The following is a 17367-nucleotide window of genomic DNA, read 5'->3' on the forward strand; positions in this document are numbered from 1 at the left end:
TGATTAGTTTCACCTGTATTGCCTTTTTCTTATCCCCAATTTCTCTTCTGTGTTCAGTCAGTTAATCACGCACCAGTTTACAGTGTATACTATCCAATTAATTTTGTTCTCTGGAAGATCAGCTTGTTAATTTTTGCCAAGTTTTCCAGTGTTCATGGTATTCCTTTTACTTTTATTATTTTTCCATGCATTCAGTAACGCTTAGTATTGGTTTTGGACTTTGTGTTTTGCCTCCTCGATGTGGATTGTTAACCTTACTGACAGCTTTCTTGTGTATGACCACTGCCTGTTTGAGAATGGCACTTTTACCCAACCTCAGTGAGTCCTGCATTGCGGTCTTTTACTCAGAGTTGCCATAAAGGCAGAAACGTTAACTTAAATACCTGCTCTTGCTACCACACATGCTAATAGGCAGTAATAGGCTTTATATTTTGTATTGGTTTGGATGGTGAACCTTTTTTTCTTATAACTATTCCATGATAAACACCTGTCACTTTTTTATCCTTAGTCTGGCCTTTATAAATATACTTCTTTCCCTTATTTCTTACTGTTCTATTGGACATACATAATCAGTGAGATCAACTAATTGTATAGCATGCTGTTTTAATTTTGGGTTTGTGGGTTCCTAATAGGGATGTCACTATATCAGATTTTCACTTCATGATTATTGTAATTTTTAAATATTACAGTAATCTTTAATACACAGTAATCAGGGTGCCACTAGTTCATAATAATCTCATCGATTTAGGATTCTTGGAGATTTATTTTGTAAATTAGATGAGTGGTTTTTTTGTACATTTCCCCATACAGTGTTCAACAACAGAGCTAAACATCTGTGTTATTACAGCAGAACTCTGCTCTAGTTTATTTCCTGATGATGTATTAACTCTAATAGCACTCGTGCATTTGTTTGTTTGTATGAAACACAGCAAGCTGAAGAAGGTTGGAGGTGTACTGGAGACATATATAGGCCAGCAGCCTGGTTCAGTCCTTAGGATATTTTCTGCTCTGTTATTCCAGCATTATATCCTGACAGCCTCAGGCCACTGAAATTTATGGTGAGTCCTGACTCAAGGCCGTTCCCAAAGGCTGCCCCCAAACTCCTTCTTAGAATGCACCACTATAGGAATTATACAGTATATTTATCTAAATAATAAACCTCTAAAATACCAAAGATGGTTATGTCTGTGTAGATTCTCAGTCATCCAGGTCATAGTGGTCTCTGGAGCTTGAAAAAAGGGCGACTGGACTTCTTTTTGTTTCTTGAAGACATGAAACAAGACAAAACATGTGGTTATCCCACATCAAATCAACCAAGATGCACAGGAAAGAAGGTCAAACACAAACTAGGGAGAATAAGAATGACAAGAGTAACAACATTGTCATCCCTTATGTGGCAGGCTTGTCAGAGAAACTCAGAAGAATTTTCTCCAAGCATGACATCCCAGTATACTTCAAACCAAGTCACACCCTAAGACAAAAACTGGTTCATCCCAAGGACAAACCCCCTAAACACAAGATCAGCAATGTAGTGAATGCTGGCCAGTGCAGTGAAGAGTGCTCGGACCTCTACATTGGAGAAATCAAAACAGCCTCTTCACAAACAAATGGCACAACATAGAAGAGCCACTTCGACAGGTCAAAGGGCACTCTTTGAGGATGCCAGTGTTCACATTTTGGACAGGGAAGACAGATGGTTTGAAAGAGGAGTAAACGAAGCATCTATGTCCACTGTGAACAACCATCATTGAACAGAGGAGGTGGATTACGTCACCAACTTTCCCCCACAGTGCTGTCCTGAGCTCCCTTCCCAGACGTCTCAACCTCCATTCACACCATTGTTCCAGTGACCGCAATAGGTCACTGCAACAATGGAGCGAAGTCCTATATTGGTTTCATCTGAAACCACTGATTGTAATGACCTACGCCTCCTTTCACACCTTGGCACATGTGATTATGCACATGTGCCAGAGGGTCATAACCACCTCCAGGGGACTACGCCCACAGGGGTTTAAATACCTGGGTCTCTTCACCAGAAGAGAAGCCTTTCGGATGAGAGGTGAAACATCTTCAAGAAACAAAAAGAAGTCCAGTCGCCTTTTTTTCAAGCTCCAGAGACCAAAGATGGGTATGAACCTCATTAATGCTGAATAAATATATTCCTTTGGTCTCACTCCTAAGAATCTGTTGCTGCATGTATGTGCACAGATATTTAGCTGGCTGTGGCTCTGTGTAGAGCAGGTCGTCTACCAATTAGAAGGTCAGTGGATTGGTTCCCAGGCTACTCCAGTCTGCATGTCAAAGTATCCATGGGCATAGATACTGAACCCCGAGTTGCCCCTGAAGCATCCATTGGAATATGAGTGTGTGCATGAATGGTAGAAAATGTTCAGTATAGAAAAAAAGTTTGTATGACTGTGTGATTGGTTAAAATAGTAAAAATTGTAGTAAAAAGGACTTTGAGTACCCAGAGTAGAAAAGCACTACTAGTACCAGTCCATTTACAATTTCCAAGCAGTACAACTAACTCTTCTCAGACTTTCATACACATCTGCTGTGGCCAAAATGCATGTTCATGCATCTAAAGTAATAGAAATTTCTCTGGCTGACCTTTTTGTTTTTGTTTTAAGAAATAGCCCAATTCATGAATTAATTATTCAATTATGGTAGAAACCAAGGTCAAGAAATAAAATACAGATATCACTGGTTCGTTCTTTCTTGCTTGCTCCTTTCTTTTTAACAATAATCACAGGTCCTGGCATTACACCCAGCATCCATACGTGTTCTTGTATTCTTGCTTCTTCACTGGATTACATCTCAATATGGAAATGTGTTAGTTGACAAATTTATCAAGATAGCATGTATGGGGGGAAAGTTATGGGATAATCTCAAAAATTTGAGCACATGTGCAAGCTGCTTTCACTGTGTACTAATGTTATTAATATGCGATTTTATATATATTGATGGTGATGGACACACTTAAGCATCCATATGAATGAGTAGGTAACTTTTTCCACCTTTTTCTACATCATTTCCTATGAGAAACTTCCCTGATGCATGTTTGGTTCAAAACTGGCTTATGCAAGTGCTTTTACTTTTGCACGATAAAAAATGTAGCCAGTGCTTGGTAATTATACACATATGCAGAAGTGAAGGGTAAAATATAAATCTTTGGCCTGTGGGCAAACTCCACAGACTAACAAGACACTCAGCGGTGTGCATCCAAAAGCTCCTATTATTAGGAAACAGGTATGTGGGTGGGGTGGTTCCCTATGTGCATAATCATTATTTGTATTCATGTACATGCCTGTGTGTGTGTGTGTGCAGTACATATAATAGAAGAGGCAGGCAGAGATAAATGAGAAATGCAAATAAATTCGCAGAACTAATTACTCATTATGAAATCAAGTGAAGGTCAGTCAGGTGTGCTGACACCTGGGGAGAAAGCATGTGTCTGTGTGGAAATAAATAAATAGTAAAAAAAATAAACAAGTTGAGAAAATGGAATGCAAAATATTCCCTACTGGGGAAATTTTCTTTTATGATTTTTTTTTAAGCAGTCATATTGTACACATTTGGTCCTGAATTCTGATACAGCCAACAAAATATTTAATCTGTGAGGCCTTGACGGATTAACGACCAAGAGCATATCACATTATTTTCTGTCATTAGAAGAAAAGTGAAATCAAGATCGGCCTTTTTATTTTATTTTTTATTTTTTTAAATATTATATGGTCTGTACCCTACAACATAAAGCACCTTGAGACAACAGTTGTTGTGATTTGGCTCACTGAGGGACGAACAACAGCACAAGCATAACTAGCCCATAGACTGGTTGTACCACGTATTTTGTACGCTGCCTCCATCAATAAACACTCTGCAGGCAGATGTGCAGTCCGTGACAGCCGGTGGACCTCTCCAGCCTCAAGTGGCCATTAGAGGAACTGCAGGTTTTTGTTACAGTTTTTACTTTCTTTGTTTTGTTCCTGTGTTTGCCTGATTGTTCCCACCTGTCTACTATATTTAGCCTAATATCAATCCGCCTTTCAGTTGTCAGGCCATCTGTTTTCCTCCCTCTATCATTTTTCCTGCCTTTCTCTCTGTGATCTTCTGCGTTTTTTTTTTTTTTCATTTTGTGTTCCATTCAGTTTTTCTTCCATGTGTTTGTGTTTATTTGTATGGTTTTTCCCTTCCCTGAGATTTAAATTATTTGGATTTTTGTTGGCATTTCTGCTGAGTGAACTTTCGTGTCTTTTATTGTCTGTTTGTGTTATTAAAGTTCCCTTGTTTGGCTTAGTTACTGACTTTGCATTCTGCGTTTGGGTCCTCGAGAATCTAATTTAAAATGTTCAGGAAATTTTCTGTGGATATTGAGTGTGAAGCTTATTGGTGTTACTTTCTAACGCAACCTGCCATTTATTTACCACAAATACCAGAATCTTTTTTTTTCTTTTTGCATTTAAAAGCACTAAGAATTTGATCTCAGGAAGAATATTGTGGGGAATATTTTGCTGGCAGGGTTTTGGTCCATTGACGGGTCACTGCAAATCAAGACAAAATAGTTTTTATCTGAAACATTTCTATCCTGGTTTAAAGATTTAAATGATATGAATTACAGGCTGTGCAGTGTTTCTCAAAGGTTTATTTGATTTGTAGCATGGACTGCAAAAGGAGCTTTGCTCATAAGCTTCACCTCTGCAGATGTTTTATTTGCAAAGTAGTTTGTGGTGAAAAACTAACTAATATCTCCAGTGAGTTTCTCATCCTGCTAATGAACGCCAACTCCATGAACCTTGACTGCAGCTGGCAGCAGTAGTCAGTGCAGTACATTGTAGCATAAACCAGAACAAACCAGTTTTCCACCTGCTGCAGCTTCTCTTAGAATTGCCCTTCACCGCTCATTGGAACTTTGGAGCAGAAGGAGGACTGCCTGTGACATCTGCAGTCCGAGATGTAGAACTTGGAGTGCTTTTAACCACTGAAAATTCTCATTGCTAAAGCAGCTAAATGATATAAATGTCGTGGCCAGCCAGCAGACTGATGGGAAAAACATGCAAGCTTGAAAGCAGTGACTGAACTATAAAAATAAGAGTGAGAGGATCAGTATATCCATCACAGATGGTGTCATTCTCTCAGTTGGACTTTTACTGAGTGACATACTTGCGTTACCCACCAAGGGAAGTTTATGATGTATGATCAAAAAGCTCCAGGAGTCCACCTATAACATTTTGCCTATGAATTGCACCTTACCTAATTTCAATTTGGTTAATTTTCTGTTCAAGTTCATCTCCTGGACTGCTTTAAGTGCAGCTTCTTCTTTTGAAGATCACTCAGTAGAAGTTCCATTATGTTCCCTTTAGCTTGTGCCTTTGCAGCAGCAGCTGGCTCTCCTCCAGCGTGCTCCTCCAGAGTGATGATCCTGCAATCCGACTTTCATTTTCAGGAAGAGGTTAAAGTTGGCTAAGTAGCACACTTAACCAAGTATCATACACAGCCAGTTTGCTGAGGCTTTACTGGTCCTGTTGTTGCATGTCATCTCCTCATCTCTCCCCATCTTTGTGTCTCTTTGTGACTTTCCCTAATAAATAAAGCCATCAAAAGGCCAAAAATCTGGCAGATAGGACAGCTGGAGAGCAAAGATGGTTTGTGTGGCCACAAAACACCTGCATTTTCAGTGCAGACCTAATGAAGACCTACCTGTCATCAGCAGCAATAATCCTCCACATGAAATTCAGGTCAGTGACAGAAGGTGACGTTTTCTCTTTGTGGGATTCTTACTGCCATGGTAAAATGCAGATTGCAAAGTGCAAGTGGTGAGAACGGGACTTCCATGGAGCTAAAAGTGGCAGCAGCGCTCCATCTGAATATGCCTGAGAAGGTGATCTGGAGCAGGAGATCAGCTAAATTGAAATGAATTAAGGTTTTTTTTTAATGGACCTGTTCCAAGCAAGGGCCTATTCCAGAAAGCAGGTTTAGCTAAAAACTTGGTTTGTTAACCTAAAATCTTGGAAACTGTTCCAGAAAGAGAGCTAACTGGTAACAAACTCTGTGAACCTAACCTGCTCGCTTGCAGCTTTTATCCAACAAACTGTGTCTCTCTGACTCCGCCCCTCCTGCTGCACCTGAACCACCTGTCTGACGCTCCCATTAATTTCCTCATTCATAACGTTCCTGTCAGAGCATCAGAGGAGCGAATTCATCTGCAGACGTTTATGTTTCTACAAGCACTGAAATCCCATTTAGACGTTAGTTGGTTATTTTTGTACGTAACATGAACCTTTTACAGTCGTTCACTCATCAACAGGCTGTAAGGACGGAGCCAGCGACGATGTCATGGATTTATAATGAGCACAGCTGCAGTTCCTCTAAAACATTTACTGTAGTTACTGTAGTATCACTGTGACATCACACTGATCTGGATGAAGCTTTAGACACAGAACACACTGATCAGTGATCAATGATCGATCATTGGTCGTGTTGTAAAAGCTCACTGATGGAAAAATGTCTGGATCCTGGAGACGATGGGAATTTTTGAGTGAAGATGAGGCTGAAATGATTGAAGACTTGAAAACTGAACTAAATGTATTTAAAGTGACTTAAATCAACATTTTGAAAGTTATGAATCGCAACATATTTTCCAGTGAAAATCACCTAAATTGGTGATCATGTAACGGATCGGCAAACCGCGACCGAGTCCACCTGCACAGCAGGAGGATCCAAACGGATCAGGATCACTGATTCAGACCGGATAAGGTCCAGATCCAGCCGTGGCTGTCAGAGAGTCGTCATCTGTCAGTGAAGCTGATCTTAGATCAGATTAGCAATGGTTAAACTGGAAATACTAAAGCAGTTCTGTAAATCTCATTTCTCATTTTTATCCAGTAATGGCAGAAATAATAAAATTTTCAATAAAAAAATGACTAAAGTGAGGGTGCTATTCCATCAATAGATTCCATTTTTACTGAATAATTAAACAATTAAATGACCATAAACTGAACTGTCATAAACTGCAGCAAAAACAGTTTGTATTAAGTAAGAAACTGACCTGAGGTCAGCTCCGCCCCCCAGGGTCTGCTGCAGTCTCAGTCTCTAACACACAGGTCGGTCAGTAAACTCAGTCTGAGCTGTTTCTTCACATTTTTATCTTCACTTTCTGTCTCCTGCAGTTTGTCCGTCAGGCTGCAGCTGAATAATTAGATTTTATAAATCAAATGTAAAATTAGGATTCAGCTTCATCTGATGGAGATTCAAGTTGGGGAAATGATGACAGCAGACATTATAAAAGAAATTTTATATTTTATAACAAACTTTGATTCTGTCAGAGTGGGTCAGGCTGGTTAAAGTGACTCGTCATGCTCCACACTGACACGTGCGATCCTCCATCCATCAGATTAAAATGGAGACTCTGCTGTTTACCTGTTGTCATGGTGAATCCTGGTATCAGCGCTTCATTGATGATGGCTTTCTTTCCTTACTCACGCACGCGCTAACTCAGGGTGATCATACTCAGAGCTGATTGAACTAACTCCGATCAGCTGTTGTGGAACGGGAAACTCAGAGTTGCAGATCTCAGAGTTGATCAACTCAGAGTCTGTTTTTAAACTCAGGGTTTGTTGAACATGCTTCCTGGAATAGGCCCTGTTCTCACCTCATACAAGTGGGAAACAGCCCTATGACCACCACAGCTACATGTGTCCACCCAGCTGAACACGTATGGAATATTTTGGACTGATGTGTTCGACTCTTCACCACCATGAGAAACTTGAAGATGCAAATGAGCACTGAGGCAATTTTTCCTTTAATTTATCATCTATTTAAAAAAAGACTGGAAATAGTTTTAAAGTATTATTATTATTCACATATTGTGTTGTGGCAGAAATATGAATCCTCTCAGTCAACATGCACCTGCAAACAACAATGGTTTACAGCTAATGATTGAGAGCATGAATGGATGTTATTTGGTAAATAATTTGTCAGCGTGTCCTTTGGGTTATAATGAAGAGTTTTGGTGTGTCCCTGCTTTCTATACTCACAGAATCAAGAGACAGGCTCTCTTAAGTTCTTTTTCTCGCTCTGCTGGACTAAATGTTTGCTATTAGAAAGGTACCCTGCACATGTGGGAGCTGCTTGTTGTTTTTAATTGGAGATGCGCTGGGCGAATGTTCCCAGTGCCCTGCCAAGTTCTCTCTCCTCGTCTGCCTTGTCCTGCCCAGCCACACCCGCCCTCCTCTCTGCTCGCTCTGAAAGGCTTCCCAGCTCTTTTAATTTGCCAGGAAGATCTTATTAAGAGCACATAGTTCCTCCAGAGAGGTACTCTGGCATCTGCTTGATTAAAATGATGGATGAAGATGGGGATGTGCTGTCTTGGAGAAATTATAAGGCTCAGAGAGGCATTTTGTCTTTCCAGGCCTCTCAGGTCACCCTCTGTCTGCCTCCTCCACACTGGTAAAATTTTGGCATCACTGAAGGCGCCAATGGCCTGAGGCTAATGTAGCACCGCTCGAGTGCCAAGAGTCTGCTCAGCGGTTGGTTGGGCACTAATAGCTGTCAAGTGTGACATCGGTTAACTGATCCCAAAGCTTTTCAATTGTTTTCAAGCGGCAGGGTCAAGAAAGCAGCAGGGCAATAAAACACACGCTTACAGTCCAACCACAGGAAACACAGAGCATTTCTGGTAGTGCATAATTTAGGAAACATGCTAGTTTATCTTCCTTTTATGCATATTCAGATGGATTTTTGCTGCTATGATTTGCTACAGTAAGACACATTAAATGACATGTTTCAGTGTTTGCTGCTGAAAGCCACATTTCAGAGGTCAGAAATCACATATATACTTATATATGTGATATATGCTTATATACTTGAAGGTTAAAACAGTGAACCATATACGCTACATCTCACATCCACACGACATTGCAGTGCAAAATATACTCACCTGAAGCCTATTAAAATAACACTGCATATGTTTCTGAGTAGCAAAGCAACATATGACAGTAGATATAAGCAGACATGCAGTCATGATTCAGTAGCTTGTGGAACCACCTTTAGCAGCAGTTACTCGAAGTACCCCTCCTCTGTATGACTTCATCAGTGTCACATTATTGTAGAGGATTGTGGTCGATCAGTGTATTACATGTAATTTTCTTCTAGAGTGTGCTATGCAAAAATAAAAACGGATAGTCTTTCTGCTACAAACCTTCCCATCATGAGCATCGCGTGCAAAGTATTCCCTCGCAGCCACAGTCACTGTGGGAAAGTCCTGAATGAAAATGATCCCCGTTTGCCATGTCAGGTTGCAGAGAGAACTGTCTGCCAGCTCCAGGGCTGCAGAGGTGCAGTACATGTTTGGAGTAATCAGGGGAATTCTCCTAACCTGGCTGCTCCTGGGCTTCCACCACACTGAGGTCAGAAAGATAGCTAATAAATGTTCTGAGCCCCACTGTCTGCCAAAGCCATCTACTTTTCCAAAACTTTTTTATTAACTGAGTAACTTCACCTTTTTTCCTGTGTCTATCATTTTGTTTGATGACCATAGCTGCCATTTTTTTTATACCAACACAGTCCAAAAAATTGTAGTGTTTAAAACTGCAAAAACATTTGCAAACCAACAGGATACTCTTCCTATGTATAAGAAGTAGCCAAAATATCTTTACAGATCTTATATTATCTCATTTAGGAAACTCTAAATGCTCAATACAACATTGCTTATATATGTCTGTGCAACCAGCAACCAGTGCTACTTTTCTCGTCTCACTGTGCCTAACAGCAGCTTTGCAATCATTAGCTTTCTCATTGAAACCTGAGTGCTGCAAAGCTGTCTCAACTGCAGTGATTTCTTCTCCTCTTGGCAACTGTATGTAATGAGTAGCTAAATTGCTTATTGCTGTTGTCACCAAAGTTAAATCGAGGCACTGAGAGTTTTGTTGTGTCAAAGTGCTTTTGTCAATTGCAGCACAACAGTGTGAGCCTCATGTCGCCCGGTCAACCGCTCAAGAATAGCTTATAGTTGTTAAGCTAACTGCAGGATCAGGGCTCACAGCAGGCTTTAACCAGGGTCTGCTATCAGCCTTTCAATGAATGAGGTCCACCTGTTAGCATTTTATTGTTTTTGTAGAAGCATGAAATGAGCAGCCATTAATGTTGCTGTGCAGAGTTTCACACAGCTGTGTTGAAACTTGTTGAAAAGAAAAGATGACTTTGTTGTTAAAAAGTGAAAGATGAAAAACTGTAAGTGTCTGCAGATGAAAATATGTCTTTCCTAACATCATAAAAAGCAAGAGAAGTCTTGGTGTGCTTCAAAACCTATTTTCTCTTTACTTCTTCACCTCCACCCGACCTGTCATGGCTCAACCCCACCCCGCACCATCAGGTCTGATCAGGTTTTATAGAGCTGTGGCTGCAGGGATGTGCAGCTCATCTAGAGCCAAAACACCTGGCCACAGCAGAACAATAAACTCAATGTGCACAAGTCTACTGGCTCTCATTAGCTGTGCCACTTTATGCCATTACAGCGAGCAGGGACGCACCAAGGCTGCACCTTTTAACTGCCTCTAACAGTGTATTAACCATTAATTCAATTTAAAGAGGGAATAAACAAGGTCTTTACCTTCCCATTGCACAGAATGACCATAATGCACCTGTGAATCACTGATTACTTGGCTGGCTGCTAAAAATTTGTTTTCAAGCTTCTGTTGTGGGATACAATCTCCCACTGAACTCTATCACCCCACCCACTCTAGTTATTAAGTCAGTACAGCCTACTCATCCCTGTTGTGTGACTTTATTAAGGTACGATTAAGCCCACAACAAACTTTAAATACCACCATTTACTAAGGCCCACTTTGCAGTTTTCAAAATTTTAACTAATAGCTTTAAAATTGGTTAATAAGGCCTGTATGGCTCATGCAGAAGCACGATAAAATGTGTATCCAGTGCCATCTGCTCCTCGTTACATTACTTGCTAATCAGCGTTATTAGTCCACAGCATATGGAAACCGTCTCACCAAATGGAGTCCACACTGTTCTTTCCAAGCAGGAAAATATTAATGTTGTCTGAGTTCAACAGCTCAAATAAACAGAAACTGATTGAAGTGTTAAATTCAGTGAAGTGTAAAAATTAGTTTTGTGTGTGACCTGAACTGTCTCTGGGGTGAATGTTTCACGCCACAGCCAGGTTCACACCCAGCTGAATTTGGATGCATTATGTGACACACCATATTCAGTCATTATTTGAACATACTGGTATAACATTAGTGTGTCATCCTGACACCGTGCTTGGATGTTAATTACCTGTAAACCCTTTCAGAGCTGCAGGCTGTCTATACCAAATGTAACAGCAGACATTTTCCAACTTTTTTTTTTTTTTATGTATTTGTCATTATTTCAAAGCTTTCCTGAAGCAATATAGTATCTTCTGCACATAAGATGAATTATTTAGACATGTTACGGTGTCATTTATATAAAATATAAGCAATTTAGGGCAATGAATTTTGTGGAACCACATAAGAACCTCTGAATAAAGCAGATTTAGATTTACGTACGGGTACACCATCCCTCTACCATATCGCTCCAGATTCATCATTAATAATCTGTCATCTTCTGTATGGAATATATTGCCTTTTTAAATCTAAAGACACCCCCGCTGTGCATTTCTTGTTGTTCATTGCATTAGTTACCAGTTGCCACCACTGTGAACCTATTTTCCCTAAAGCCCCACCAACAGACACCTGGTAAATTGGGATTTTTCTCATAGACTGGATTTAAACGCTGTGCATAAATTCCAGGCCTGAAAAGTAAAGGCAATACAGAATTGCCTCAAACCTGCATTCTTTCTTATGGCCAGCAGGGGGCAGCTCCTTTGGCTGCTAGACATCTGGTTCTGTAGGATTCAAAGGGAAAACAGCCCTTTGCTCCCTTTCCTGATGTTGTCTTTATTGCTACTTTTCAGTTTTTATATATATATATATATATATATATATATATATATATATATATATATATATATATATATATATATAATATAACATAACATGATCATTTTAGGAGTAAAATAGGCAACGAAGGTCTGCTTTAGGACACCTCTGCCTCCTGCCACACTCGTCACACCTGGTTTCAGATAAGTTAAGATTGCTGCGTCAAAAACACCCAGATAAAGGCTTTAAAAACAAGACGGGTAGCATCACATAGGCTACATCCATCGCTTATATACAGTCTTTAAAGATGTTAAAATCCAGCGCCACAGGTTCTGTTTGGATTTCCTGTGTGTTAATTATAGACATGTCATGATTAGAGATAATATCTCCTGATGTGATTTAGGCACTCTGATGATTTCCTGCCTCAGTTGTCAGAAAAGCTTTATCAGACTTATCGGGAACACAGCTCTGGGACTCACCTCTTCATCTATTCACTTTGCTGTTGACTCAGTTCAGTGTAAATTGAAAACACCGTTCACCTAATAATGATGCAGTTTTTCTTCTCAGCAAAACCTCCATGGATTTCATTTAAGACACCTTTTAGGGCCAAGTATTTTCATTTGAAGGTGAATAAAATCCACTTCCTCAGCTGAATGAAGTGAAAGCGAATTACTCAAACATTCAGCTAAGAGCCTGAGCTGAGCTGAACATTAGGGGTTGTCTAAGGTGCGGGGTGCGAAGCTGTTAAGCTTAAGCGAAGTGATGGACTGTCATATTAGGAAACATCTCGCAGCGAGCGAGTTCCACAGCAATGTGGCATTTTTTATATCAAGCTGGTAGTTTGGCAAATGAAATTCAAAATCATGGTTTGAAATGATTATGGTTTTTCTTGTATTTGTGTTGGGTTACTGTTTTTCCTCCTAAAGAGCTGATGTAAAGAAGGCGCAGGGCGGAGTGATTGACAGCAGTGGTCAGATGACACATTTCTGTACAGTGTTACGCTGCAGTTAAACAGTCTTTGACTGACAGCCAGTCGGCTGCAGCACAATGCAGTCCCTGCTTGTGTTTCAGCATTGCTGACTGACAAACTTTAGTAATTTTTTCTCTAGGAGTCACAGTGAATTGAGCTGTAGAGTTAAAAAAAAAACATGGCAATTCCCTCCTCTCAAGTCTGTGCCTCATTTCCTGCACCCAGAGCACATGCATGAATATCAGGTGTCTTGGGAGGAGTACAAAATCCATAACCAGCTTTGCTCTATTGTCATGGAAAATGTCAAAGATTCAGTTCTCTGTAGTCGTTAGCTGGAACAAAATCATGTGAGACGAGCTGCTGTAGAGGTTATTCGGTTTCAGACAGCATATTTCAGCTCTCTGATAAATAAATACAAAGCCTTTCCAAACTCTTAACAGCTCCCTGGGAAAACTGAGAATAACTTTCCAGTGATGTGTTCAGATTAAATGCGCAGCAAAGTTTTCATTAATCGATGCAAATAGTGGCAAATACGCATCCGCTTGAGCTGGAAATATTTTAACCTCAGCAAAAAATTTACATGATACTATATTAGCTGGATTCTCCTGAGACCACCTTATACCAGTTGGTAATGGAGGACAAGTTTCCTGTCACCATTTGTGAGGAGCGGGATTTGTATGATTCAGCTTCACTTTAAAATAGAGACAGGAGAAAAGGGCAGAGCTTTTTAGAGAATAAAATGAAGTGGTAGGATTTCCTGATGCATTCTGAAAATCTGTCACTGCTATTAAAGGTAGGCTCTAAAATCATCCCCAAAAAAAGGCTCCAGTGGCTTTAGTTGTTTTGTTTTTGTTTTTTTGGTCATAAACTGTGTATGTTTAAGGTGGACGTAGCAGTCAGAAGTGACCGCATTTAGATGTGTAGGCAGAGGTTATTGCACAGCTTGCTAAATTACATGCATATAAAATACAATGAAAACCGGAGCAGATTTTTTTGGATAGTCATATGATCATATTTATTGTCATATTAATTGCATTGAAAAATGCTTCAAGAGGCACCAGAATCGAGAGGTCGACTTTAGTGGCTGAAGCTAGCAGGCAACTGGTAGCCACAACCCTAAAAATGCACCAGTGCCGATTATTTAATGTAATTTAAACAAGTTATAAAAAAGATTCACCCGTTACAGTTCTTAATAAAGAGAGATATTCGCTACATTTTTCTTTTGGACCAGGTTGTAGACATATTAATTTCTGCTGTAAAGTTGGGCATTTAAATATATCTGTGGGGACTGACTCACTTTTGGAGCCAGCCCCAAGTGGCCGTTCACAGAACTGCAGTTTTTGGCACTTGGCTTCATGTCTTGAGGTTGACCCTCAGGTTTTGCTCCTGTGCGGCCCGCGGCCAGCCGTGACAAAATGTGTGGAACGAAGAAGCTGTTTGTTGATGCTGAAACTCTTCCAGCAGCTTTGAGGCATCTTGGCTGTCACCTCTCTTTAGTTCCCCTGAGGTTTTCATTTTATATCTGTCGCCGCAGCATCTTTCCTCCTCTCCTCGCAACTCATTCTAAGCTCTTTATTTTAGGCGGTCGTGGCGCAGCGAGCTCGTCAAAGTGCTTAACGTCTGAAAAATCTGCATCGCGGACTTTTAGACTGGAACACGGGGTCCTCGCAGGAGGAGGGGTGTCATGGTCCTGGAATTTCAAGCTCAGCTACTCGATGTCATTTTTCATACCACGGGGGCAAAAATTTAAAAAAGATTAAGACACTTTTTTTCATAAAGATTATAACAATACACATAATTATTTCTATTTTATGCTACTTTCTGCTTGTACTACAATATGATTTGGATGCAAATATTCTACTTTTTACTCCACACCAAATGTAATGTATTTGTGTCCATGTGAAATGCATGCAAAGCAACACGTAGCCAGTTATTGCTGTTGCAGTGACTGTACTGTATACTGCGGTGATTCATAGCAGGAACTTAATGTAAACTGCTTCAGCTTTGTAAATTAAAGTTTGGTCATTAATAGCTTTGCTTTTTGGCTGAACTTTTAACTTTTGACTTGAGCTTCTATTTTCATGTCTGTGTAACTTTCAAATGAGCATTCAACATGAAAACATCTGGAGTAGCTTGAGGATGTTATCCAGATGTTATCTAGAGACCATCCAAACTTCTGTCATCTGTCAGCATTTTAAGTTTTAGGAACTCTGCACCATGAAAAGTGCAGCAATGCTGGATGAAATGTGAGCAGATTTACAAATTTAAGCAAACTCAGTGGATGTCAGTTTAGTTTTGAGCAGTGTAGGGCTGACTAATGGATATGACCCTTCAGGGCTCAATTGTTTCTGATACCAGCTCTCTACCTACTAACTGCACCTACGTTGAAGAATCTAAAACATATTTTGGTTTGTTTAACACTTTTAAGTTTACTACATAAATCCTTATGTGTTCCTTCATGGTCTGGATGAAAAAATAAAAACACTGAATGAGGAGGTGTGTCACGGTGCGTGGAAGCAGGCCGTGTGAAGGAGGAGAGGACCCAAATGCAGGAGTAGGCAGTTGTAAGTGAACCAAAAAGTGAGCCTTTATTTTTGCAGCAAAACACAGACACACACAAAAACAAACAAAGGCAACAATGAAACTAAAGGAAACCTTTAAACAGAGACAACACAGCCACAAGACAACAAGACTCTGACATCTGACAAGGGAAAAACACAGGAAGTAAATCAAAACAAAGCGCAACAGACAGGGGATGTCAAAATAAAACAGGAAGTGAGAAGACTGCTACACAAATGCAAACTTGACACCACATAGAGAGGACGCAGACAAGACACAACACAGGGAGACAGACACTGAGAAAAATAGACAAAGGAAACTCCACACAGAGGGGAAGCACTACGGGACAGAACACAGGGAGAACTAAGGTCTAAAGCAGCTGGGAAGAATACATAAGGGGAACACATGAAACAGTATAACAAAACAGTAACAGTAAAGGCAACATAACTACAAAAGACCACAAACTGAGAAACAAGGGGTTGCAGACCCAGGACCATGACAGGGTGTGTCTAAACTTTTGACTGGTACTGTATGTACGCTACTGCTCGGTATATGGAAAGATGAAGCATGAATTTTTTATTACTTCCACTCACTAACAGCAGCTTCTATCAGCATGCCCTGCACTCTTGTGGGTTGATAGATGCGCAATGCCTGATACTGAAAACAGAAAAAAATATTTCAAGGTGTGATAGTTTTGGAGCTGAAGACTCGAGCAAAATTTCAGACCCTTATTTTCTGTGGTTATAAGTTATACCCTTCTTTTAATGTGGAGTAATTTCTAAAACTCTGTTTTCACTGAAGTTGGGATTCAGTGGAAAATGCAAATAAAAGAAATGTAATTATGAATGATAATAGCCCTGCCATGGACTGATAGACTTGGCAACCTGTCCAGGGTGACCTTCTTGCTTTGTGACTGCTTCCAAGTGGGTAGATCAGGAATAGAATGAGACATTTCATCATAAATGTACTGTAAATGCATACTTAATTACAGTATGTCTAATGTGTGATGCTTGTACCCGGTGCCCTCAGTTATAGAATGAGACAGATCCAAATAATTTAGGTTTAATATGTGAGAAAAGCTCAGGGAGGTGTGTAAAACGGTCCCTCCTCAGAGGCATGGACAGAGCTGTGGAATGGGATTTTCAGCCTGTGATTTTATTACGTTTGGTCTATAATTTGGCAGGATTGCAATCTGACTGCATTGAGCGTGTCAGAGTATGTGTGCTCTTTTGGGGTCTTTCTCTGTCACAATGCATTTTCCCGGCAGTGAAATTGCATCGCCCTCGCTCTTGTTCACTCAGATCCATGACGAGGAATTCTGTGGTAGGATTAGTCATGCAGTGGCCCGGTCATACTTACATTAGAGCTGGATTTCTCTGTGCGTGAATTTCATGGAGGGGGGACCTTACAAGCTGAAGGTTTGTGGAATGAGCAGTGAAAATCTCACAGAGCCAGGCTGAGTCTTCACTGTATCATGTCCTGTGCTAATGTGCATTTCTGTCTTTTCCACAGAGGACCAGATACCACACGGCTTCCCCACCATAGACATGGGGCCCCAGCTGAAGGTTGTGGAGAGAACGCGTACAGCTACAATGCTGTGTGCAGCCAGTGGAAACCCCGATCCAGAGATCTACTGGTTCAAAGATTTCCTGCCTGTGGATATTAGCAGCAGCAACGGGCGCATTAAGCAGCTGCGATCAGGTAAAGCACCCGTCTCCGTCTGCTCACACATGGATCTCTGTTAGGCAATAAGAGGCACGTGTTACATGGAGTTAACACACTTCAGGTGTTGATCATTAACTTTTAATTAGCAGAAAATGTGTTGAAAAGGTGCACTTGATATGAGATTTGAGGGCTGACGTACCATAAAAACTCCTACTGTCTATGTTTAATATAACATTCCTATGTATTGACTGAGGGTTCATT

At 40.4% G+C, this 17367-nt stretch overlaps 1 protein-coding gene across 3 annotated transcripts in view; it reads left to right on the forward strand.

The window, feature by feature from the left end:
* Nucleotides 1-17367, forward strand: part of ptprfa (protein tyrosine phosphatase receptor type Fa) — a 374997-nt gene that overhangs the window by 188609 nt on the left and 169021 nt on the right. For all 3 annotated transcript variants that reach the window (XM_030726596.1, XM_030726597.1, XM_030726598.1), the window contains one exon: nt 16954-17142. In XM_030726596.1, coding sequence (XP_030582456.1) covers nt 16954-17142 — 189 coding nt within the window. The remainder of the gene's footprint in view (nt 1-16953; nt 17143-17367) is intronic.

This window comes from Archocentrus centrarchus, chromosome 4 (assembly GCF_007364275.1).
Source record: "Archocentrus centrarchus isolate MPI-CPG fArcCen1 chromosome 4, fArcCen1, whole genome shotgun sequence".
In the NCBI taxonomy this organism is placed as follows: Eukaryota; Metazoa; Chordata; class Actinopteri; order Cichliformes; family Cichlidae; genus Archocentrus; species Archocentrus centrarchus.